The following is a 26,155-nucleotide window of genomic DNA, read 5'->3' as shown; positions in this document are numbered from 1 at the left end:
TGACAGAGCCAGTGCCAGCTGGCTCCAAGACTGGGAAAGGCCAAGCCCATCAGTGACAAACACCTTGGGGATAACATATTTAAGGAGGGGAGAAAAGAGCCCTGTGCAACTGCAGTTGGGAGCAAGGATAAGAATATGTGAGAGCAGTAGCTCTGCAGACCCCATGGTCAGTGCAGAAGGAGGGGCAGGAGATGCTCCAGGTGCCTGAGCAGAGGTTCCCCTGTGATCTGGGGTGTAGCCCATGGTGAGGCAGCTGTGCCTCTGCACCCCAGGGAGACTCATGCTGGAGCAGCCCTAGGAGGACTCCATGCCAGAGTAGGTGGATGTCCAAAGGATGCTGTGGCACCGTGGGAAACCTGTGCTGGAGCAGGCTCCTGGCAGAACCTGTGACCCCATGGAGTCCACACTGGAGTGTGTTTTCTGGCAGGACTTGTGGCCCCCCATGGGGGGCTCACCCTGGAGCAGTCTGCTTCTAAAGAACTGCACCCCATGGAAGGGACCACACTGGAACAGTTCATGAAGAACTGCATCCCATGAGACAGACTCACACTGGGAAAGTTTGTGGAGGACTGTTTCCTGTGGGAGGGATCCCACAGTGGAGCAGGGGAAGGGTGTGAAGAGTCCTTCCCAGAGGACGAAGGAGCAGCAGAGACAGTGTGTGGTGAACTGATCACAGCCTCCATTCCTTATATCCCTGGGCCACTGATGGGTAGAGCATTCAGGAGTGAAGTTAAGTCGAGGAAGAAGAGAGGGATGGGGTCAAGGTGTTCTAGATTTAGTTTTATTTCTTATTATCCTGGTCTGATTTGATTATCAATAAATTAATTTCCTCAAGTTATGTCTATTCTGCCTGTGGCAGTAATTGGTAAGCTGATCTCTCCCTGCCCTCACCTCAACCCACGAACCTTTCTCTCGTGTCTCTCACCTGTCAGCTGGGGGGGCAGTGATAGAGTGGCTGTGGTGGGCACCCAGAGTCCAGTCAGGGTCAACCCAACACAAACAGCATTGACTAGAACAAGAGCTGGTCAGGAGATTTTTGAGGCTTCATTTTGATATCAAACTGCCAAGCTAGTCGCAGCGGAACTTTTCACAGGAGAGAAAATTTGGCAAATTTTTTAACTTGGACTATTTGTAAGTTATGTTTTATTTGATATTTTCTAAAAAACCCTGAAGTTTTCAGGTTCAAAATTAATTTTTTTTTTGTCTTCTAACCAGATGCAATAAATATTTCCTAAGGAAATAAGTGGTGCATATCTATTTATTTTTTCTAAGTGATATGTGAAACTATGAAACTCTTGACCTGAAGCTCTGTTTCAATTATTATTGCAGCTGCTGCTGTGGCTGCTGTTGTTCCAGCTACTGTTATAATTCACAGAAGAAAATACAATTTATGTAAATATGTAGGATGACTGCAGTCTGCCACAGACAATATGACTGCTACCACACAATTGTGCAAAATTCATTTCCCTTACCCACCCTAGATGAAATCAGAGGGGTAACCATGTTCCAAATTCATGTTATAAAATAATTGTGGCTATTTCTTGAATGTTGAAGTCATGAAGATGATAATAAGCAAGTCTTGCAGACAATTTTAACAGTTCATTAAGCTTTATTTCACTTGAATATGCCCAGAATTGCAGTTCAGTGTTTAAAAAAAAAATCTCTATTGGCCTTAATGTCACAAAGGGTAAGATGAATGAATCCATATATGCAGCCTCTATAAAAGAAAAAACAAAACACCAATGTAAAAACATTCATATCTGTCTTCAACAGCCCTTTCAGCCAGATGAAAACCACAGGCTTCTTGAGAGGAAGGTCATTCTCATATGAGGCTCTAAGGGAAATAAACATTTGAAGTTCTTGCTTGCAGTGTCGTTTCTGGATTCCAGTTGTCTTTTGAAATTTTAAAAACTTTATTTTTGCTTTTAAAGATGGAAACTATATTCAAATAAAATTAAGAAATTGTGAAAAATGCCAGTGTTTTAGGGTAACAGTTTTAAAGATAAAGGAACAATGTACTTGGAAAAATCCTTTTATTTAAAAATCTGGAACAAGCTGTTGGATGTTAGGTGACAAGAATAAATATTGTCTGGATATTATTACTGCAAGAACTGATTATTATTGTTACTTTTGTTATTTGTGGGTTATATTTCCAAGTTGTTATATTTAGTATGTTTTCAGTATATTTTTGTGTAATTCTGATTTTTTTAATTAATATTTTATGATGCCAAATATAATGTGCCTTCAGGTTGTCTATCAAATTATCAAGTAGAAATTAAAGGTAAAGCAGAGATCTGATTTGTCAAGTCCCTAAGAAAAATCTTCTTGTGATTTTTTGAAAATTTTGTGATATACATTTAAATAAGCAATTAACTCCATGCAAATAGAACTAGCTTTGGGGATGATTTTTATAGCATTGTACTTTTCAAGTTTATAAATTTGGAAATGCTGTTAACTAAAAAAAAAAAAAATAAATAAACCAAAAAACCCAAAAAACACCAAAAAAGGAAGGTAGTTATGGCACTAATTCCTGCATGTGAAACATGTTCTATGATGCAGAACCTGCTAAAACAAGCAAACTATGAATTTTAGATGCATTTAGTACAATAAAGAACTTCTGAGTGATGTTTCCTACAATAGTTTCAGAAACACATGCACTGGAACATTGCAAAAGATAAAGTATATTCAGCATCTGATTTTTAGATGATATTTCTGAAGAAAGGAACTGACATGAGAGCAATATCTTCTTCAGAAATGAAAATCATGTATGTCCTTTCATACAAATTATACAGGTATTGACTACGATGTGTTACAATACAGCATTATAAGCTGTCCAGTTTTATTTAGCTGTTTATGCATTTGCTCGTTTCTTTAGAACATGGAGGCAGAATTTTCAGAAATGAGAAATGAGCTGCAGTCACGGGATGGTCTCTGGAGAAGGATACAACTGGAATGCCAACAGTTGCATACAGAATTATTGAAAATCAAAGAGTATAAAGATATGCAGGAAATTCAAATAAAGTATGTATGTTGAAGACAATATTTAAATTAAGAAGTACTTCTGAGCTAGTAACTTTTTTCTTACATTTGATTTACCTTAATTGTAAAAAGATACTCTGGATTCAAATATCACATTCTAAATTTTAGACTGAACATTTTCATTGACAATTATATATTCCAAGATTTTTCAGGCAATGGATGCAGGCCCTATTAAAAGGCTGTAATGATGCCTTGATCTTTACAAATCAATGCATTTCATATATTTCTACCCATATATTTGCAGTCTTTCATTTTCTCAGCATTAAAACACCTTGGAAATAGTGCAATTAAGATTCTTCTTAACCTCCTCTGAGTAAAATATTTGTGTTTTTATGGTTTATCTAACCTACCGTAGCCTTTTGAGATTATAGTAAATCCCAATCTACAAGAGTTTTCAGAATAATTTCCATGCATAATTCCAGTGTCCTGAATCCCTAGATATTTTCCACCTGGTTTACATCAAGTGTTGGTTGTGGCTTGCTGTTTTTGCATCAGCAAGCAGGTCTTCCACCGTATTACACCATGGAGAGGATGCTGTAAGATAAAGGGCATTGACCATTCTGCTTGTTTCATGTTTTGTTTCTTTCTTATTTAAAGGCATCAGTCATCTCGTGTTCAACTTACTAAGCAACTAGAAAATAAAAACACTGAGTTGTTACTATTTACAGAAAATCAAGAATGCCAACAAGAAGAGCTAAATAAGGTATTTCCAGATCTTAACTGCAGTATAGGATTTTTAGAAGAGAAGAAAGTACTGACCTGGGGTATGTGCACATGCAGAAGAGAGCAAGAGAATACATTACAAGTTTAGGAGAGCATGAAGGTTTCATATATGAAAAAGATTTTCTATATAGTTGCATTCCTGGAGGTGGTTGTGTAGTTGCAAAATGGAAATTCTGATTCTGTGCAGTAACTACCTACACCACTGAAATAATGAAAGACACCATGCCTAAGCATTACTGTGGTTCAGATAATGCCATGCTCTTCATAAAGCCTCTAAGGCTGTAAGTAATTAATAGCATATGGGAGGTAAGTTGTAGTTTGTAGGTGTTCTCAGAGGTAGGATATGCAACACGTCAACTGATACAAGTCACTGCAGCAGGCACCCACACAAATAAGCTTAATCATGTGCTGCTACACAGTGAGGGGCAGAGCTCTCTATTCTGAGCTGTGCATCCCATTGCATTGAGCATTTCAGAAGTGCTGTGCAAGCAGCAGTGGCATGACACTGTGGAATGGAATATGGCTTGTCAGGCCAAAACCTTTGGAAGTAGAGGATACTCAAAACTTGTCTAACAGGCATGTTGTGGTTTTGCTGAGAAGCAATGTAGGTGGGAATCACAGAACCACAAAATTATTGGGGTTGGAAGGGACCTTTGGGAGATCATATAGTCCAATCCCCCCACAAAGGCAGGGTCACCTAGAGTAGGTTACAGAGGAACACATCCAGGTGGGTTTTAAATGTCTCTGTTTGGATGCAGCTGACTTGAATGCAGCAATTTTGGCCTGACAGTCATGATCCAGCTCTTACGTTTCTTGAATCTACATCTATATGTTTGGAATTCTAATATTTCTGCGCAGTTTGCATAAATAAAAATGAAATACCCTCTGTTACTCACTGTGTACAGTATTGCAAGGAATTGTTAAAATGGGTTCAAAGGTTGTTACACTGGGTTTTGTTGTTTTGTTTCTTAGACAATAAAAAAATCCATCAGCACTAAATTGTTGATTTTAGTAGAAAGATTATCAAAACAATGTTTGTGTTGATACTTTGAAGAACTCTACATAGGAGATGGTGCAGAAAGTTTAACCTTAAATTTTCTGTCATGGCAGGAAAAATTCTCATACATACTCTTTCTAACATAATTTCTTATTAAAGAGTCTCTAGGTCAATTTATTTATATTTCTTCTAAGTTAATTTAGGATTCATTAACTTATTTTAAACCTAAATTAACTTAGGAGCAATATAAAAAAATTGTACTTAAGCTTATTGAATCGATATTTTCTTGGATATTCTTTACCATATATTCCAATACTTTCCATTATTTTTGTTACTGTTTTCTAAAATGTTAATTGAAATGTGTCATATTTTGTTCATTTCTTATACTATTTAAAGAGAAGTGTTGAAAAAAGATGTAAACATAAATAAAGCTCTGTGTATTGACTCACGAAGACATTTTATTTTACAATCTGAAAATCTGATTCAGTTAGAAGAGTTTGTGTCTTGGAAGCAACAGCAAAAAAAGTCACTGATAAGTAGCAAGTGATGCAATCGTATTTACTGCACAGCCTTTTTGCTTTTTGAAATGTATTTGCTACAGATAAGAAACCACGTTTATCGAGAGGAGCAGTCCCATGGCTCTGAGCAGGAAAGAATGAAGACAGAAATCTCTGACCTGACAGAAGAGCTTCATCAGAAGGAGATCACTATAGCAACTATCATGGAGAAAGCTACTCTTCTGGAAAGACAGTTAAAAATGGAGTTAGAGACAAAAGACAAATTGTTAGCAAAACAACAGGTATGCAAGCAGGCAAAACTGGCCTACATCATTTTACTCCACACTATTGATAATGACATTCATTATTGGTGAAAAAAAGACATGACATTTCTTGCTGTAGTTTTCATCAGCAGTGCTGTAAATATCTATGAAGTATTACTAAAGCAGCCAAATGGATATGGGAACAAGAAAGCACCAGTAAATGTCAACTGTACATCTCAATTGCAATTCATTCTTTCTATCAAATCTAGTTACCATTTTAACATACAAAAGATTTTGAAAACTTCCAATTTGTGGTTATTATATGAGCTATATCACTAGAGCTGTTTATTCAACTGTCTAGAAAGTGTCTAGATTTTCAATGTTTTATAAGATTTATGAAGAATGTTATGTATATGCAAAGAAAAATCTAGTGATTTTAGAGCTGGAGACTCTAAGATTCCAGTGTTTTAATGGCAAATTTCAGTTTCAAAACCAAATATATTATCTTCATTTCTTCATTTGTAAAAGAAAAGAACCTTCATATTTAGAGGTTTCTGGCTGGGTCTGGGTTTTCTGAGAGGGTCACTACATACTGAAAATTGTGACCATTGTAATAGTTTACTTTTGACAATAGGAAAGGTGGTATTTGAGGAAGATGAGAGAGGTTTCCTACTATGTGGTGCTCTTTGCCAGGTCACATTCCCAATCATTATCACAGAAAGAGTAGATACCATTTCTGGTGTCATGACTAGGATTTCATCCAGTTTCCATGGCCTGTAAAAATCTGTCCCTCTTTGTATCTTTGTTTTTCTAAATCATTACTCCTTCCAGAAAGGTAAATAAAATCAGAGGCATTGCATTTGCAAATCTTTTATAGATGGTTTAATACTTCTTTCCTCTTTTATAATTGCTATATTTAAAAATCTTATAGTATGTATCTATACTCAGTGTCAAGTTAGCTGTAATATTCTTGTATTTAACTAAGAACTTAATATTTTCGTAGTTATTGGAACTCCGATACGAAGTTATCAAATCTGAAAACACACATCGAAAATTGATGGTGGAAAACCGGGAGTGTGAAAATTGCATGGTAATTTTTCTTAATCTATGAAGCACAACAGTTACCTATATCTATTGTAAATTTAGACTGAGACCATGGCAGATTAAGAGATTTATGGCCTGCACAAAATAAATAAATAAATAATAAGGTGTGCAACATAATGAGAGCCAAGTGGTATTCACACACAGCCTGAAGATGGGTATAGTTAGGTGGAATTTTTACCCTAATTGTATTAGAACTAGAAAAAAGCTAAATTTTTCAGTAAGTGTCTAGACACTAAATGGCTTCTGGGAGCCTGTTTTTTTGTAAGTGGCATCACTTATTTAAGTTTAAACAGTCATCCTCACACACAAAAATATGTCCTTTTTAAATATTTTATGCCTTTGTTCATATGTTATTTAAGTTACATTGTAAAAAACTGACACATCTTGCTCCCACCCAGCTTATTTTCAGAGTTTACTTTTGTTTCTTTCCAAACAATGGATGTTAAAAATTTAATTCAAAAAAAGTATGCCATAAGAACTTTAGTTTGTAAAAATATATGCTGCCTTCCACAAAAACTTCAAAATGTCCCCTGCTTACAGAACATCTGCAGTTACTGTATCTATCACTACAAAAACCCCAGTGGAATGTTGTTTGTAAGTATTGATGTAAATATATTTGGGAGGGATTTGAAGCCTGTTATTTGTCTTACTGTGTCTGACAAATGCATGAAAGAATGTCCCGTATATCCACACTCTTAAAATAGCATGTATGTCTGTCAGTGATATCTTTCCTGTACATACATATACACTTCCATGGATATATGTATATGTATATAAGAAATATTACTGTGGAAGCATAGATGGATGTTTGTATGCATGTCTAGCTCTTCTCTACAGTGATATTCTTCTTGAAGATTGAGGAGAGCTGTCTTACAAGACCGTTGGAGACATCCAATTTGTTAAATTTCAGCAGTAAAATCCAGTTACTACATATACCAAGGTCAATACACATTTCAATGGATTTGTGGACTTAGTAATTCTTTCCTACTTTACTAATGTATTGTGAGGATCTAAACATTAAAGTTTATGAGGTATTTGATACTCAGATTCCAGGAATTGGTGAGATTTTTATGGATGTGTTTGTGCTGCTCAGTGGAGCACTACGCAGACATCTCAGACTAGTGCCAGTCTAAGTCAGTCAGGATGGTGTAAAGCATCATCAGACACGGTTACTTTCAGGGTTTAGATTTCAAAGGCAGTGCAACTGTGTCAGCTCAGTTTTGGGGTTCATGCCATTGTAACTTCACTGCTGATTCTAGAGTTATTACTGGTAGGATGACTTAACACTCTCCTTCTTCCTCTCTTCTGCCACTCCTCCCACTTGAGAGACATAGTTGACCCCCTGCTCCCCCATCACAGCACAAAACATCACATTTTCTTATACTTTGTAGCATTTTCACTCCAGCTTGGCTCCTAAAGTTCCCTTAAAACTAGCTAAGCAAGGCAAGGTTCACAGAGATGGCATCAAACCAGTTTTAGTGCAAGGAAGAGACAAGGTTTCAGGTGCAGGAGCACAGCTATGCTAGCAGTATAATAAAAGCCTGTAATACTCAGGAGTTACTGGGTTCCAAGGCAGCACGGTAAATCTATAAATATATGAAAGCACAACTTAATAAAATGCAAGGGGGTTTAGTCTTTGGTGTGTAATCTGATAAGCCTTTTGAGAATTTCATGTTGATGACAGTATCCTGAATGGCAAATATGTTACACAATGCAATGAAGTACTCTGCAGAGAGGTAGTTCCAAAATAGCCAGCTCAGGTGTGCAGCATCGGCTTCATGGAGTAAGTGATAGGAGAAAAAAAGAACAGCATATTCTGGCTGGACAGCTTCCAGAGCTAATCTCCATTATCCCCTCTTGATATCCCAGTGGATGGGATCTAGCCCCTGGTCACAGTGCACGTGTGGCTTGAACTTTCAGTGATTTGACTTGTATGCCATGTGCGTTAACCCAATGAGAAACAGGGTTTAGTAACACAGACAGAGCATTCTGTGCTAATGTGGCTTTATTTTACTGCCTCTGAAACTGAAGGTGACTATTCTCAACACAGATATTAAATTGTGCCTGCACACATACCCTCTATCCAGTATAGTAATGAACTTCTATAATTTTTCTTGTTATTTTTAGAGGAATTGTTACTGGAGGGAGCAATACAGTCTGCAGCTATAGCTGTTATGGTTGCTTTTATATCATCAGTTTTACAAAGCAAGTGATGAATTTACAACAAAAATATTTTGAATGCATGTTTGTGAAGAAATTTTAATTTGTTTTATTGTGTTATAGAGGCTGTTATTCCTTCTTTTCCATTTATCTACAGTGATTTTTTTTTCTGGAGGCAATTATCTTGGTTTGCTCTAAATGTTGCATGATTATATATGGTAGCTAAGTCTTTCTTTAGCATAGAACATTGTTTTGTATTTTGTTAAAAATACACCCATTTATTGTGGAAAAAATAACTACTTAATGACGGTTTTATCTCTTTTCACAGAATATAGATTTATGTAACAAAGAACATGGAAATTTCACAGCTTCTGTTCACAAAATGAAACATGAGAATTCAAGACTACAAAATAATGTTAAAATACAAAATGACACAGAAATATCAATACTGGCTTGCATGGATACATATGGAGAAACAGAGCACAGCTACCAAAGCCATTTAAAGATGCAAGAAAAGGAAGACAGGTAGTATTAGATTGTACACATATACCAAGCTTCGTGTGTGTGTGTTTTGGAAGCATCTAACTGGGTCAAACTCTTACATTTTTTCTATTTCTGTTCATTCAGAATTCCCACCAATATAAATATCAGACCTTGATAGTATATTTGTAAGCAGTTCCTGCGTTTTTCTGGGTGGTTAATGGAATTCGGCAATAAATGAAGTCCCAGAAAATGTCTGATGCCTATTTTACTATTTAGCACATGAAACAACTTCAACAACTTTTTATGTGCTGCTCAAGTATTCTAAGTTCCATGTTTTGCAAAACAGGACAGACTGTATTTTTATTGTCAAATAAAAACAAGACAAGGAAAGTACAGAAAAAACAACATGAGAGGTAAACTGCTTCACAGAAAGTTATCTTAATATGCAGTTTCAGCTGCAATCCCTGCTGAAAAGGTTTGGGTCCCTCCTGTTTAATTTGTTGCAAGTTTCATTAAATGTATTTTAATGCCTTGTCTAGTTCAGGTGGTCTTGGATGACCTGATTTTTAAAAGAAATGTAATTTCAGATGCCCTGAGTAAGTCATTACTACAATAAACTTCTTGTTATGAACAATTAATAAGGCTTAAAAATACTGAGACTCATAGAAAACATTGTAGTGATGATTTTCTTCTTATTTCCCTGTACTCAGTGAGGCCCTGAATTACCTTCATGGCATTGCAGTAAAAAAGTAATAAGAACCTGATATGATAGCACTAATGTAAAATAGTTCTGTGAATCAAAGTTGAAATAGTTGGAGCCAAAATTGCACATTTTAAGATTTCAAACTCATACATTTAGGTTTTAAAGTGATTTTCTCTCTGAAAAATAGAGGGGCATCCCAATATATGTAGCAACATTTGTGTCTAAAATTTCCTATTTAAAAAATAGTTTTTAGTGATGGAGGTAGCATTTGTGTTTATGTAAACAAATAGATGTATGTGTATATATATATATGCATATACGTAATGAGCATACATATATACACACAGAAGTGGCATTTCTGGCTGTTTTCCTACACATGTAATTTGCCGGATTTTGATTTTATAGCCATTGAAGACCAATGTTAAACTAAAACTGGGGGATTTAACCTTTCTCACAACAGAAATCTCAGCCACACTACTGAACACAATATAAATTATAATTAATATTATAAAACAGATATAAGGAGTCTGGTTTTCAGGATCTAAACCACACATTTGAATTCTGAAAGGAAAAACTATTTAGCTAAATAAATACATAGAATTTTCAAAAAATGTACAAATTTCACGTGTACAGTATTTGCACATCAGCCAGCCAGTCTGTAAGACTGGGCCCTCTCCATACTATCAGTTCTCTGTTCCCAGACAGAGAACTATCTCAAGATTTTCCCAGGAAACTAAAATTAAATTTTCAATCATCAAAAGTATGCAGATAAACCAGGGAATTGATGTTGGTTGAGTTAAAATCTGGGGTATGTTTATTTTATTGTGAGCATAAACCCTGTTATTTCTGGTTTAATTTGCACTTCTGTTTCCATGGTAATTATGGCACTGGAGAAAGGGCACAAAAACTTTTTTTACATAGTAAAAAAGAATAGAAAACATGGTGCTTGTGCAAGGGAGGGATATATATATATTCTACAATATTTTTCAGTCGTGTCTCCAAATCCGTACTGGAATCCTGGGTATGGCTACCATGATGACTTAGAAAGGAGACCTCTAGAGAAAACCCAGGAAATTACAGGAAGTTATGCTGGCAATTTAAAAAGTAGTACAAATCTTTTTTTCAGCATACAGTGAATTTCTAAATGTTACAAAGTAAGATATGCTAGAGCAAGTCTTGCTAAAAAGGACTGCTCCCACATTCTACCTATAGCCACCTCAATTAAATACTGTTTTCTTACATGATGATTGCCTTACTTCTAATTGCCATTTACATAAGCTTTCCCCACTTACTTCTAATTGGCATTTACATAAGCTTTCCCCACCCTCAAGATTTCAATCCTTTATTTAGATCACGGCCACATAGAGTTGATTTAAATTTTGGCATGGTTGAAGAGGGCTTTCTCTGATGAAGCTGGTGTGTCTAGTTTGTTTCTTCCAAAATTAAAACATGCACATGAGCTCCCAAATGAAAAGCTACCTATTTACCATAAAAATATGCATAAAATACATAAAGGTGCCAAGGCAGAGGGCATTTTCATTGTGTGGCAAAAATGACGAGTAAAGACTGGAACTGCATCACTGAAGTCATTCATCTATGGGTGCCAGGCTGATTTTATATATCAGTCTGGGAAAGTTGATTGTGTCTATACAAATTCCCTTTGTGAGGACATCATTCTTTCACTTCTTGTCCCATATGTCACCATGTCAACAGTGATACTATTTTTTGAAGTAAATGTACATACTCTATGAAGTAATCCCACTGAAAGCATAAATTACTCAATTGCACCTACAGTGTATTTGCACTGCTAGTGTTAGGAAATGGACAGTTTTTTACAAATTTGCGGATATTTACCTACCTTTACATTTGTATTCAAAGTAAACTCTGTTCTTGGACATTATGTTGCACAGAACTGCTCAAAATTTAAACCTCAACTGTGAAAACTGTCCAAAATAAAGGCATAGTGTCCATAGCACCTCAATGTAGGTGTCATGTTTTTCAAAAATACCAAGCAGCCCCACAATGGATTACAGTAGGAAGCAGAGTTCCTTTAAAAAATCAGTCTTTTTTGGGGGGTAGGGGTGGGGGTGGTGAGGGAGTATCTGAGTGTTTGGTTTTACTATCTAAAAGCTACCATAACTGTAGGCACTCAAGTCTGAAAATTCTGGTCTCAACAAAGTAAGCTATAAGATAACAGTAATAATTGTTATTAAATAGATACAGAAGCAGTTCTGAAGGGGAAAAAAAGAACACAGATCACATAGACTTTACTGTAGGTTTAGAGAGAAAATTACTTTCAAAAAGGTCAGAACACAAGATGAAAAAAAATCCATGATTTTATTATTCATGCCATCTACCTTCAGTTGTGGGAGGGTTTTTTCACTTTGCCCTTCATCCAAACAATATATGGAATGGACTTTAAAATAGGGAGGACAAAAAAGAAAACAAAAAAGGTATTCTTCTGTGTCCAAAGAGCAGAGAATATCTACTTAAAGAGACCATGGAACAAAAAAAGAAGACTCTCCCTCCATAACGGTAAACGTTTTAGGTGATTTAGAAAACTGGGAGTTTTGGTGAATAGTGTCAGAGAATTTTATGTTACAATGTGTAATAATCTGATAGTAATAATAAAATTAGTAATAGTAATAATATATGATCATGCTTATAATTTGCTTTTCTGTAGCATTCAGAGTATCTTAATCAATGCTTCTTTTATAATCAGATTAAAAGTATGTTCTTCATTAGTTCTCTGAGTTGTTCTACACAGTCTCTTGAATACTCAGTTTCGTGCTTCAGGCTGTCATGGTTTAACCTGGCAGGCAGGTAAACACCCCACAGTCACTCACTCACTCCCCCACCCTCAGGGAAAGAAAGGGGATAAAAAAAAAGTAAAATTCCTATGTTGAGATACAGTTTAATAGGACAGAAGAGGAAGGGATAAATCAATAACAACAAAAAATAATAATAATATAAGAATTAAATACAAAACAAGTGATGCATGGTACAATTGCTCAGCAGCTGCCAGCTGATGCCTAGCCAATCTTCACCCAGTTTTTATTGCTGATTGTGATGCCATGTGGACTGGAATACTTCTTGGGTCAGCTGGGGTCAGCTGTCCTGGCTGTGTCTCCTCCCAACTCCTTGTGCAATCCTTGCCCACTTACTGGTGGAGTGGGGTGAGGAGAAAACTGTGTAATCACTGCTCAACAGTAACTAAAACATCCCTGTGTTATCAACACTGTTTCCAGGACAAATCCAAAACACACCCCCATACTAGCTAGTGGGAAGAAAATTAACTCTACCCCAGCCAAAACCAGCACAAGGGCTTATATGCAAGCAGGTCCATTAAGCCTACACAGTCATCCTCTCCCAACACTAAATATTTAAATTAAGATTAGAAAATAATGGTGTGATCCTTCTGCAGAAAAGACTGTCTTTTCCCTGCACTTGGCAAATTCTTTTTATTTAAAAACAAACAAAAAAAAGTACTGAGCAGCTCTGCATACTCTTGAATATTTATAATAATTATATTTTAGTGGCAGAGAAAATGCTCTTTAAAAGCTTTTATAGCTGCATTTCAAATAAGTAAAGTGTTTTAGGATATTTGCAATGATAGAATCTGTTCAAACAGCTATTATGTTTTAGTGGTTACCTCCCAAGATTAAAATTTCATCATAAGCACAAATCTCAGTACAATGGAAATTTTTACCTTAGTCAGAAATATTGTAAATTTTACCTCAGTCAGAAATATTTAACAAAATCTGAAATAATTTTTTTCATGTTTTGGTATATAATACAAGGAATGATGCAACAGAAAATTAGTGCAATTCAGCAGACATCTGGGCAAGCTAGTTTCAAAATTTTCTGCTTCAATCAATACAGTATCAGAATTGCTCAGTTAACTGTCAGGAAGATATTTTGAATGGGAATAAAATAGCTTTCTTTCTTTTTTTTCTATGTTGCAGTTAACCATAGTAGTTTTTGCTTTACAGAACTACAAGTGAATACAAATACTTTCACGTCAATTCTGATCACTCTAAGTGGGATACAAGAATTATAGAACATCAAGATAAAATACATGAAAATTTTTTCTTAAGCTTTAGAATTTCACTTATTGCTACAAAAGCATTTTCTTGTACAAGTTTTGAGAAAGTGCATTTAAAAATGTATTTTTTATATATTAATCTTCAGAGTGTTGTCATTTAATCAGTGGCAAAATTAGCATTTCAGTAAAACTGCAGGATGAAAGATGCCTGTACTATTTTTTATTTATTTCTTCTAAATTCCAGCTAATAGAACATAGTTGTTTAAGGTGATATTAGATCAAAATTGACTAATTATACAACCACTAATAACTTTTTTTTCTCATCTCACTCATACTTTCATATTTCATTTCCTCTATTTATGTGGCTAAATTGACTCTAATTTCTATGACACTAAAAGCTAGGGCATGGCTGAAGAGTGCTTACATGGTTTCCTCCACTGAAAAGCTAAAGGAAGGATAACCTTTAGCAAAGAATGGGTAACAAACACTTACGGAGTATTCGCATCTTCAGTACCTGAAGTGAGTTTGTGTTTTAGCTCTTGTCCTGCCACAGTTATACCAACCAAGGCAAGGTTCCTCAACTTATGCTCCAGTGAAAGGGTTTAAATTAGCGTGATTTAAGTCCCACTTGAAGCAGATAGAGAATCCATACTCAGACATTTACAGTAACTTAGGTGGAAAGTTGCTCAATTGCTGCAACTTGGTAATGCCCACACCTTCATGCATAAAGCAGTTGGAACAGCTGCATGACCAAAACTGTGTAAACAAATAAAAACCTTTGGCTTTGCTGTGATAATTTAATAGTTTAAGTGGGTTTCATACTCTGATTTTTTTTTTCTTTTAGATCTTTCCAAAATAAAGAAGCATGGGAAATGGAATGTCCACAGACTGCTGTGCTCACCGCCAGTGGACACCACAGAAACTGTAGTCCTGCTTTACATGGCCAAGGCAATATCACTGAGTCAAAAAGTGATAGCATTTTATCTTCTTATCCACTTCACAGAGGTCAGGAAAGGAAAATAACTTACAAACCTCCATCACCACCAGTGGGGTATCCTTCAGGCTTTGGTGGGCCATGTCCTGAAATGGGCACAACAAGCAGCTTACTAAGCTCTGCTTTTAATGCAGAAGAAAGCCAATCACCAGTAAGTAAATATTTTTCTTTAACACATACATTCTCAAAAATCCATCTGTGGACCAAGTGCAGCCTTGGAGGAGACAAAAATTAGATCACCCTTGTTGTCATTATTTATACAGTGCTAGCCCAGCAAAAATGGAAGTTCCTTACCCTAAGAGAAATGTAGTTTTTCTGGAGATTAAACATCCCCTACTGAGCCATACCTCTGTTCTAATAATGATGGTGATAATTACCTGCCATTATGTGACTGTGAGAAAGATTTCTACATTTTAGCTTATTGGCTTCTATATTGGGGCATTTTGCATCATAGTGCCTCTGTAAGAGCACTCTGCTTTAAGAGTGTTTCCATAATACCTGAAAAGTTACTGCCTTAAGTGCTGTTAGACAAATCAAACTTCTGCAGCATTTGACAGACGAAATCAGGGGAACCACAGAAACTATTTTCTATATGTTAGCGATTTCATCTGAAAAGGAACAAAAATTATAACCGCTGTAACCCTTATTTTTCTTGAAATGAAAGAGAAATAGTACAGCATTCTTTGTTTTGATCTTCATAGGCTGGAGATCACCAGCCTCTATGAGAAGTGTGACAAATCCCACTTTGCCTAAGACAACTTAAGAAAAACTTTCTATAATTCTTTGGCTTTGGATCTCTCTTCAAATTTTACCTTTATGCTCTTTCCTAGTATCTTTTATTCTTCCTTAGGCCTCCACTATAGGCCACTTGAAAACTTAGCACTTACTTTCCTCTCAAACCATGGAACTACACCATAACTGAGTAGTGGAACTAACAGGTTAAGGAATGGGCTGTCCACATCCCTCTGTCCAGCTATGATACATAGATCTTTTTAACCAGGAGATCCTCAGCTGCAGAGCTGAACCTGTAGAAGGAGAAGAGGGAAGACTTTAGCATTTACTAAGGGAAACTTCTAGGCAATTTTCTTGCCATTTGTCACCTTAAGTAGGAACAAAGAGGCATCATGACAGCAACAACCATCTTCAAGCAGTCTGTGGTTGTTGCATTCTGCTTTTGTTCTTCACTTCAGAAGTGAACACACAACCCCCTTTCCTATCAGAGACGTGGCTGCTGGAAGACTATTTCCCTATTTGAGAATCTCACTGTTGACAGGAAGCACCATGATGGTGGACTGCCTGGGAAGCAGGATTGCAGCACTGCCCTTCGCTGACTGTGGTCCCATCAGCTGTGTCCCAGTAGCACGAGAACAGTGAGGACCACATAGTCCTGGGTCTTTTACCTCACTTCCATTTGTATATTCTTGTTTCATAGGCATTTTAAGTAAATGGCTTTTGGTTTCTCATGGCTTGAGAATTTTCCTCCTTTAAGTGCTAATCACGAAAAGAGTTGTTTGGTCTTTTTCAGAAGAGTGGGATAAACACCAATTCTTCCCTCTTCTTTACAAGTGTCAGAGACATGAGACCACAAAGCTTGTTTCCAGTCATCCTGAGAAAAATGGCCATTCTGAGACACTTCTGCAGTGAAATTATTTGCCAGCTGGCACTCAGGACAGGGTCAATATCAAGACAGTTGACTAGATTGTAGGGAAAACACTTTCCAGCTGGTGTGTGGGCAAAGCACATAACAAAATTATAAAGCAAGGGCTATTGCCCGTACAGAGACAGTCCAAATCAGTGGCATTGAGGCAAGTACGAGTTCAGACCACTGAAATTAAATTGTCACTCAGGCTGACATTGGATACCCCAGCTTTAGTGCCAAACATTCTACAGTCTGTTACTCTAGAGGTCTGTGTTCAAATGCTGTTGCTTTGAAGAGAAGAAGATACAGTACATCGCAAACCACAGTTCTTTGACAGACTTCTCTGAACTTGTGGGGGACAGGACACAGGGACAAGACCCAAGAGAAATCTCCAGTATGTTCTAAACTTCTGAAAATATTATAAGCCACTATTTTTCTGAAGAATATTTGTAGCACAAATTGAAAACATTGGATTTCCAGCTGATGTTCTGATACATACCAAAATTACTTCTGTGGTATTGAGGGAAGAGAGAAAATAGTCTCTAGGGCTTTAGACAAAGACTTTCATCTTTCGTCCTGTTAAAGAATCTTCAGACAAAGATTAGCAAATGTTCCACTGGAACCTCTGCCCTTTCACATACTTACTTAGAGGTTACATCTGTGGAGTCATTCTTACCTTAGAATAAACTAGAAAGCTCAGCTGTGATTCACTGGAAATTCCCATAACCCCAAAAATTCTTGTTTCCGAGCTTTCCAAATCTAGGGAAATACTTTTTCTCTGAACAGTACTTTGAACTGTGCTCTCCTTCTGAAATGATCAACTTCAGAAAAGGATTGCCTGATCTTTTAGTCACAAATACCTTCTCATGTTTCTCTTCAGATAATGGACAGATGTTGTTTGTTCTTGCTTTCAAGGCTTGGAAATAAAAGAAAGACTTAATCTGGAGCAATGAAAATTTAAATTAGGCATTATGAAGCTTTCTAGCATTAGTATAGGAACTTGCTTAATAAATAGATCACAATGGAAAGTTGTGGAAATTCTACCATTGAACATTATTAGGAATTATTTTGACAGTCCTGATCCTACAGTGAGGCTGTAGCCTATGCCTCTCACTCTTAGGTATTACTTTTAGCAAGCTGATTAGGTAACTTAGGCCATCTATAAGTCTTCCTATGTCACTCAGCAATTTCCTACGCATCTCAAATTTGATTGTCATATATGAGCAAAAGCGTGTTTAAGGCAGGTACCTGATGCCTAAGATGTACTGCCTTGTAGAGCTAGAGGAAACTACTTCTGAAAGCCCCCAGATTTAGCCACAGTGAGATTAAAATTAGCCAGATCAATTTCTATTCCCGGTATTACAAAATCTTTCCTGGAAAGTAGAAGCAGCTAACCATGAGAAGGCTGTAACACTGGGGTTTGACCACTCGTGATTTGAACACTAAATGTTAAAATATCCCAAGTGTTAAAACTTTCCTGCTGTCCTGCTGATGGTGCATCCAAGAATGCTGGGATAACTCTTGGGGCAAGTAAGAGATTAACTCTAGGCAAATTAATTAGGCAATCTTTGAGAGAGAACAGCCCTTCCTTTAGGGCTTCTCCCAAGCAATCCAGAGTTAATTCATAACCAATTTGCGTAGTTCTTATTTAAGGAGAAGACATATTTCGGACATATTTCATATGTAGAAATATGTATCTCTATCAGGTGCACTTCTTCATTTCCAGTAAATGATGAGGCAAAAAGGTGATTTCCATTACTGGTATACACCAAAAAATAGGAGATCAGCTGACACTGTAGAAATGAAAAACTAGTCTTTGTTGCCTAATTACCCAGACAAGTTAGATGGAAGGCTTACAATGAACATATTTCTATTCAGATCCAGTCTGAAAACCAAAAGACATAAGCAATACCTGGGAAGAAATTAAAGAGCATGAATCTCATCAGAGATACGGATTAAAACAGCTTCCTTATGTTTTTTTCTTCTAAAAATTTGCCAAAGCAAAGACTATAAAGAACATAATGAAAGAACAGACCAGAGGCTTGGAAAGCAAAGTGTAATTGCTAACAAGGAATGTTGCCTTTTAGACCTGCTTAGATAAAACCTTCTCTCGAAGCGCATGAAATCTGTAGTCTGACCCTTAGTAGGGAACCATGACCTGCTTATTCTAAGTGATAAACATTCTTCTCTCAGGTCTGAGGGATTCAGAAATGTCTAATTTGGAGTTTACAGTGTATTTCAGGAAGAAAAACATCAAAGTAACTACCAGTTGAAGCAAAGGACATTAGCAGTTTCAGAAGGTAATTTGATCAAGAGGCCAGTCTGTTTCCAATGACAAGTCAGTAGTTGTAAGCATTGTTATAATGAATCCCTGAGGATCTCTTTTAACTTGGTGTAACATTTCTGAAGACTAGCACCTGTGTAAATCTGCTGTCCTTATGGAAAAGTCCAATGTGACTTTTTTCTGTAGGTGATAATGCCTATTAAATTCAAATTTCACATTCAGATTTCCCCCATTTCTCATGCTTCCCACTGCTCAGTATTGAATCAGTGACTTCATAGCTGATATTCAGTAAGTGAAACACATGGTGATTCCTTAAGTAAAGCCTCCAAATCCAATGTCTTCTTCATAACACAAAAGCCTTCTTCAAATAACTTCAAATAGTACTGCCAACTCTATCACTGACTTGTAACATCACAAGGAGAAGTATTTGTGATCTAGTCCATGAAGGAATAAATGTGCATATGGCCATGGCATTCAGAATCTCAGAAAAAACTCTTCAGATGAAAACATTAATGAATTTATGGATGGGAAGTCATGCATGTGTTTATGAAGAAAACCAGAAGACAGGTGATGTCCCTCTAGTTTCTTAAACTTTAGAAGACTGATATTCTCTCTCATTTCTGCTAGTGCACAGATTGATAGTGTTGTGGCACAAAGCGATGCAATACCTTTGAGTTTCTTACTCATACATGGCAATTTTTTTCCCGTAGGAAATCTCTAAATTTCATCTCAAAACCTCCTGCAAAGAGTTTGAATAGAATGGTGCTTAAAAGCATTTGTCCTCTTAGTATCTTTTGGACGGGCAAGGTGTTAAAGGGGAGTTTTCAACAAAATTGAAAACAAAAACCAAATCTTTCTCTGTTTGCTGTGGAAGTAGGGAATACCCCCTTCTGATAGAATGGAGCCTAGAGTTAAAAATTTACAGGTGTAATAAAATTGGCCTTTACCAGAGAACATTTGAATAGTTGAATTCCTATTTGATGTGCTAACATAGTACCTCTCTTTTCTGAATTCTAGAAAAACCAAAACCTGTGATTCTAGACTAACTCAATCAGTAACTAAAACTATTTAAGATATGGTTTAATTACAATTTAAAATATCAATAATTTTTCTCAATATATGACCATATAAAGACAAAAACAAATTTTCTTTTAATATTACAGCTCCTATACTAAGTTTTTTCCTTAGCCAAATGTTAAAAATTCATGTAATAAAATTTTATTTATCTATACAAATAACCATTGAATGTATTTAAACAAGCATGGTATTTTTAGGCAAAGAAAAACTATTTCATATTTCTTTTTATAAAGACATTCCAATGAATGCATCTTAAGTATTAGCAAAAGAATTAACAAAAATTGCTGCTTAAAAGTTTAGAACTTGTTCCAGCAAAGATTCACTCATGTCCTTTGCTTTATACAACTCTGCATCCCATGACAACCATTTTAAGGCTGATTTTTGGTAGGGTTTTTGTCTGAATCTACTAAATGCTCATTAAATGGAAAGAAGATTTTTCAGCTGGATTACTTGCAGTGAATAAAAGTTAATACATTCTCCAGAATGTCAAGGCTTGGAGTTAATAGTACTGAAATGAGCAATAGGTTTTCTTCCTTTCCTCAGAAAGTATCACATCACAGAAACAGAGCGTCAAAATTCCAGGAGCCAATCAGCAGTATCCAACACTAATTATATTTTGTAATTCCAAAAAAGGTTATTGTCCTCTGCCTTGATCTACATTATACAAGTAACTAACATAACCTGTAGCTGATCCAAAGATTTCAGAGGTTCTGCAGCAGCTTAATTTTGTTTGACAGAATATTTAAATTTTTAATGGTAAATCTACATCCTAATGCTGTGAAAATCAGAGGTAATCAAACATCATGTTCACTTTATGTCATTTAGGCATATGGATACCTTTAAAAATGTATGCCCAAATTCATGTTTTCTTGGTGAGGTATAAAGCATTACAGTGTTATTAGCTGCTATAGATCAAGATGTTTTCCACATCTAGAATTTGATAATGCAAACATGTTGTAGAACTTACTGTTTTTTCACTAACCATGATTTCCTATTCCTTTTTCAGTCTCCCTCTGAGATGTCCTTCCTTGCAACAACAGAAAAGTTCCTTCAAGAAGAAGATAAACATGCAAGAGAGTTTGAAGAACATTTAAATTCACACCTTGAAGAGCTGCGAAGATATTCTGCAAATATTATAAAAAAATACGCCAGGATACAGCAAAGCAGACATACTTAAGCCAGTCACACAACTAAGAAAAAAAAGGCAAGTAATGACCCATGAGTTTCTTAAAATTAAAATCTGCAACTAGCCACTTAATGTATTTAGGCACATTGCCAATGACATGTATTTTTAGCACCAAGTATTCAATAAGATCATCATTATCATATGGATTTAAGTATATTGTAACTTGACTATATTACAAAATAAACTCTAAACATATTCTAAAATATACAGGTAGGTTTTGCACAGTTAAATTACATGCAGCAGACACCCTGTCACAGCACTGTAAATTAAACAAGATACTTGAAATTCTGTAACATACAGAGGGCTAATAAGTAGAATTACTCCCCTGAAATTAGAATCAGCCAAGAGAAAATCTCTGGATTGTAGAGAGGAATAATAAGGGCCTTTAGCCATGTCACAGCTCCTGGGATAAAGGGCTTATCTATGCTCTGATTATTCTTGGCTATGGAAGTAGCCTTTGGGACTCTGGAAATGAGAACTTGATCTCATTCTTTCTTACACTCTAAGCCATGCCAGTCCATGAGAGGAGCATGACTAGACAAAGCACATATTTTGAAGCCACCCATATTGCCCCTTTTACCAGACCTATAGACTTCACCTGGGGCTGAGCCTGATCTCAGGTGCTTTACATTAAGATTTCACAATTTTTAAATCCTATATTTGAAAGTACCTGTTTGGATATTGATGTTTTGATAGTGTGTTGGTTCCTTGTTTAACTGCATTGGAACAGGAGAAGAAAAACCCTTAATTTCAGAATACTTGTGATCAGTGTTAGGTAAGGGCTTAAGTTCTTTACATTTTTCTACAACATAGGAAAAGTTATAAAACCAAAACAGTTAATTCAACTCCATCTGCCAAAAAATGCATAACGTTGAGATTCCTTTTATTTGCAATTCATACTGAATTCTATTGCTGTGCAAGCGAAACAGAAATTACAGACACTGTTGATGAACCACCAATTTCAGTGAATGAGATACTGAAGAACTGCTTTCCAGCATATACTGTTGCCAACTTCCTGGGAAAATCTGGATAAAAATAATACCAGGCTGTCAAACTGCTCCAGTTTGTGAGTAAAAGAAGTCTCATTAATATTCAAGACCATGGCTAAAATGTAAATTCTCTTTCGATGTTATATTTCCATTTAAAACAAAATACACTACATCACACTTACATAAAATACCAAGATTTTAAATACCAGTTTGGCTCAGCTTGCAGTAAAATGAGTAATGAAGATGAGGACATCAAAGAAGCTTTTACAGGAAAATTCAGGAAAATTACTAGACTCAGCTGGAGGAACAAGAACCGAGTAAAAAGATGACGAAAGGACATCTGAACAAACTAAATATGTATGTGTCCTCAACTTAAGGGGAGATGCATCTGGGAGTTTTAAAAGAACCAGTGAAGGAATTCAGGAACCTCTGAAAATGAAGCTAAATTCTAAGCAGGGCAAGATCTGTAGAAGCAAAAAGAGAGCAAAATACTGTTTTTCAGAAGTGCAAGAGAAGAAAATTAGCCAGTTAGGCATTTAAACATACAAGACAACAGTACGCTCCACATCCTCAAAGAAATGTTATATATCTGATTCCAGCCCATGCCTGAGAACACCTCTCAAGGTATCTCACAGATCTCTCAAGGTCTCTGAGATGATGCAGAGAGAGTGAATGAAATTATCCAAAAATGAGTAAAGTGTTTTCTTTTTCCTAAAGCTTTTTAGGATCTGGGCAAGCTATTCATTTTGGCTAATGATAGAGTTAATTTCAGCCTGGCTTTTGTGTAACACCATATAATAAAGTCCCTGTAAAAAGCACTGAAAACTGCAAACTACCTGTATCTGAACAACCTACTTGTTACTGTTATTGCCAGCTCAGAGCATATTATGCTACAAATGTGCTAAGACAGTAAGGATCAAACTGCCATTTTTTAACACCTAACCTACCAGAAAGGTCACCCCTCTCTTTCCCAGCCAAACAGCGTAAGTTGCTCATCTGACAATCCCCAGTTTAAACAAGCCCGTTGCTGCCACAATATGGTTGGAGCCACACCACTGGTTTGAATACTTTAATTGTATTGAAAGGTAGAAACTTGACTAAACTGGTGAGAGGTTTCTGAAGGAAGATACATGTTCCTGATATTATCATGGCCAAAAAACCTTTTTGGAGAATATTGGACTGCAGAAATAATAAAGACTGAGAAATGATACACCTAATAAACACGGGTTGGCCATGTATGTATATTGTCCAAAAAGGAATAATCAGAAGGTCCAAGGCTATAAAATGCCTAAAAGCACCAATAAAAATGAAAAAAAATTGTTAATCATTAAGTTAATTTGACAGGATAAGGCACAATGTTCGGGAGCTATGGATTGCCCAAAACATAGAGGAAATTTTTATTCTTCTTTGTGTGAATAGCCAGACAATGGAAAATTTTTGTAAGCTGCTGGACTTTGATGATTTTTTTCAAAGCTTTACTGAAAAGCATTTTTTTGGCTCCCAGTTGAAAGACTTGTTTTAAATACAAAGAACAATGGTTCAGGCTACCACCAGCTCTTTCTCTTGCTGAAGAGAAAACAGAGGTCATGTTTGCACAGTTGCCAACATGTTTCATCAAGATGTAATTTTAAAATAGTTGGTGGCATAAAAGCTGCCAGAGCATTGCTGTCCAATTCACTCCCCAAAACTTACTCTGAAGGGGATGAAATGACAGTAGCTGAACAGAATCATTTAAAAGGGCCTCACATGAAATTTGGGCATTTAATGCATTTTCTTCCATCTCTAACTCTCTCCTTTTATCTATGGAAAATTTCGGAGTATAAGAATGAGAGACTTTCACATGGTAGGTACCCTGAGCCATGTAGAGAGGAATGCAAACTGCAGCAGCACAACACAGTTCCAAATGAACACAAAAATGAACAACCACAGGCACAGTTTTCTTGCTTTTCTGACGGGTAGACTTAAACAATGGCTTTAGCTTACCCAGTCCAAGGCTTAACAAATCTCTGCTGAGATCAGAGAGAATACAGAAAGTGCCTGACCCCCGAGTCTCACTGCTCTCTGGCTTTGCTGTAGTAGAAATGGTTATAATTCCTGATTTAATGGTGGTACAACAGCACCTAGAATCAAGCCTACCAGCACTTAATGATTCAAAGCTACACTAAACACCACCAGTGGGAATGAGAAGGAAGCCATCAACAGGGACTGCCTAAGGAGGTGAACCCCAAGTGACTTTACAGCTATGTATGTCATGCCAATCATCAAAGCTTGGATTATACAGCCAGCTAAGGCATGTGCTGAACTCCATTCAGTCCTCCTGCTTTCTGCTCCTGGGTCTCCGAGAGACTCAATAGCTGGGAGAAGGCAGAGGGCACTGGGAGAATGTCCTTAGCCTGTATCATGGGGTTACACTCCTGGGCTTTACAACCTATGACAGCTAACTACAGCATTCATAATCACTCCCCCCCCCCCCATTTAATTTCATTCAGAATTGCTATCCAGTAGATTTTACACTAACTGCCTTGTGCTAGGGAAGTGTTTTGGGTTTTTTTCTTAGACATGGCAGTCTGCTGAGAAAATGCCAGGTTAGGGATTGTTCAAAGCAGAGTTCATTGGAATTGGCCAAACCAATGTGAGAACTGTGTGTTGTTTTTTCCTCACTGTAGGAATTGGATCTCAAAGTTCACTGTGTTGGAGTTACTATTTAATCACATGGACACCCTCAAATCCAAAAATAGGCTGTAATTTAATGTACTGTACCTAAATTTCTGCCAGTGGGTTGAGCAACGCTGCGTGACACTGATATGCTGCACTGCAGTGTCCCTTCCTAAACCAATAGGGTGATCAGTTTGTTCCTCTAATCTACTCTTAACCAAACTACCAGGGCTTTGAAAGAGATTTATCAAGAACATGTTTGCCGAGTTACCTTACAAGAACATCTGTGCATGCTAAAAACAGTCCTGAACAATTCTGTCACCAAATTTCCTGCAACTGGTGGAAGTATTTACTTTACTTGATGTTAAACCTTGTACAATCACACATGGAGCAAGAAATCCTGCAGAAGTCCTCGTCCTCGGCATCTCATGTAAGCACCATAACAACATTTTTGGTGGAAACTTTCAACCAAATAAAGGTGTTGTACAGAAGACATAAGCTAAGAGTTCCATCTGTAGTGATGATGAAGACACTCTGCTGGGACATGGATGGCAGGGCTTTCCTTTGCTGGTGCATGGAGTATGAACTGGAACCACCTGCTCTGCTAAGAAAGTTCTCCTGGTAAGACTCATAGAATCATAGAATATCCTGAGTTGGGAGAGACCCACACAGATTACTGAAGTCCAAATCCTGGTCTTGCACAGGACCATCCCCAAGAGTCACACCATGTGCCTGAGAGCATCGTCGAAAAGTTTCTTGAACTCTGTCAGGTTTGGTACTGTGACCACTTCCCTGGGGAGCCTGTTCCAGTGCCCAACCACCCTCTGAGGAAAGAACGTTTTCATAATATCCAACCTACATCTCCCCTGACACAACTTCAGGCCATTCCCTCAGGTCCTGTCACTGGTCACCACAGAGAACAGATCAGTGCCTGCCCCTTCTCTTCCCCTCATGATAAAGTTGTAGACAGCAATGAGGTCTCCCCTCAGTCTCCTCCAGCCTGAATAAGTAAATCACTCTGCACTCTTAAAGTTGTGTAGTTCTTCCTGCAGACCACGGAGTGCCACTGGCTTCTCTCACTTGGCTTTGGGGAGCTGAGTCTGTGTGTAACACAGACGGGCACTTACCCATTGCAAGAATACTTAACACAATTGTTTTGTTTTCTTAGCACTTCACAGGCATTTATAAAACTCCCTTCAAACCTTGACGTTTAAGTATTTGACTCAGATTTTATTTATACTTTGAAAAATTGGGTTTAAAAAACTGCTTCTATAACTTGATTTATCAGAATGCAATGGCAGGTTTTTAATGACTTCA

The 26,155-nt window shown here is 36.8% G+C and overlaps 1 protein-coding gene across 1 annotated transcript in view; it reads left to right on the top strand.

Annotated features, from left to right (window-relative positions):
* DEUP1 (deuterosome assembly protein 1) overlaps positions 1-21,185 on the top strand; it is a 41,793-nt gene extending 20,608 nt beyond the window's left edge. The window contains exons 7-13 of the mRNA XM_071555813.1: positions 2,876-3,021; positions 3,637-3,742; positions 5,361-5,558; positions 6,523-6,609; positions 9,112-9,308; positions 14,859-15,159; positions 21,015-21,185. Coding sequence (XP_071411914.1) covers positions 2,876-3,021; positions 3,637-3,742; positions 5,361-5,558; positions 6,523-6,609; positions 9,112-9,308; positions 14,859-15,159; positions 21,015-21,185 — 1,206 coding nt within the window. The remainder of the gene's footprint in view (positions 1-2,875; positions 3,022-3,636; positions 3,743-5,360; positions 5,559-6,522; positions 6,610-9,111; positions 9,309-14,858; positions 15,160-21,014) is intronic.
* The last annotated feature ends 4,970 nt before the right edge of the window (positions 21,186-26,155 follow it).

This window comes from Pithys albifrons, chromosome 1 (genome assembly GCF_047495875.1).
Source record: "Pithys albifrons albifrons isolate INPA30051 chromosome 1, PitAlb_v1, whole genome shotgun sequence".
In the NCBI taxonomy this organism is placed as follows: domain Eukaryota; kingdom Metazoa; phylum Chordata; class Aves; order Passeriformes; family Thamnophilidae; genus Pithys; species Pithys albifrons.
This window is presented reverse-complemented; position numbering and strand designations above follow the sequence as displayed.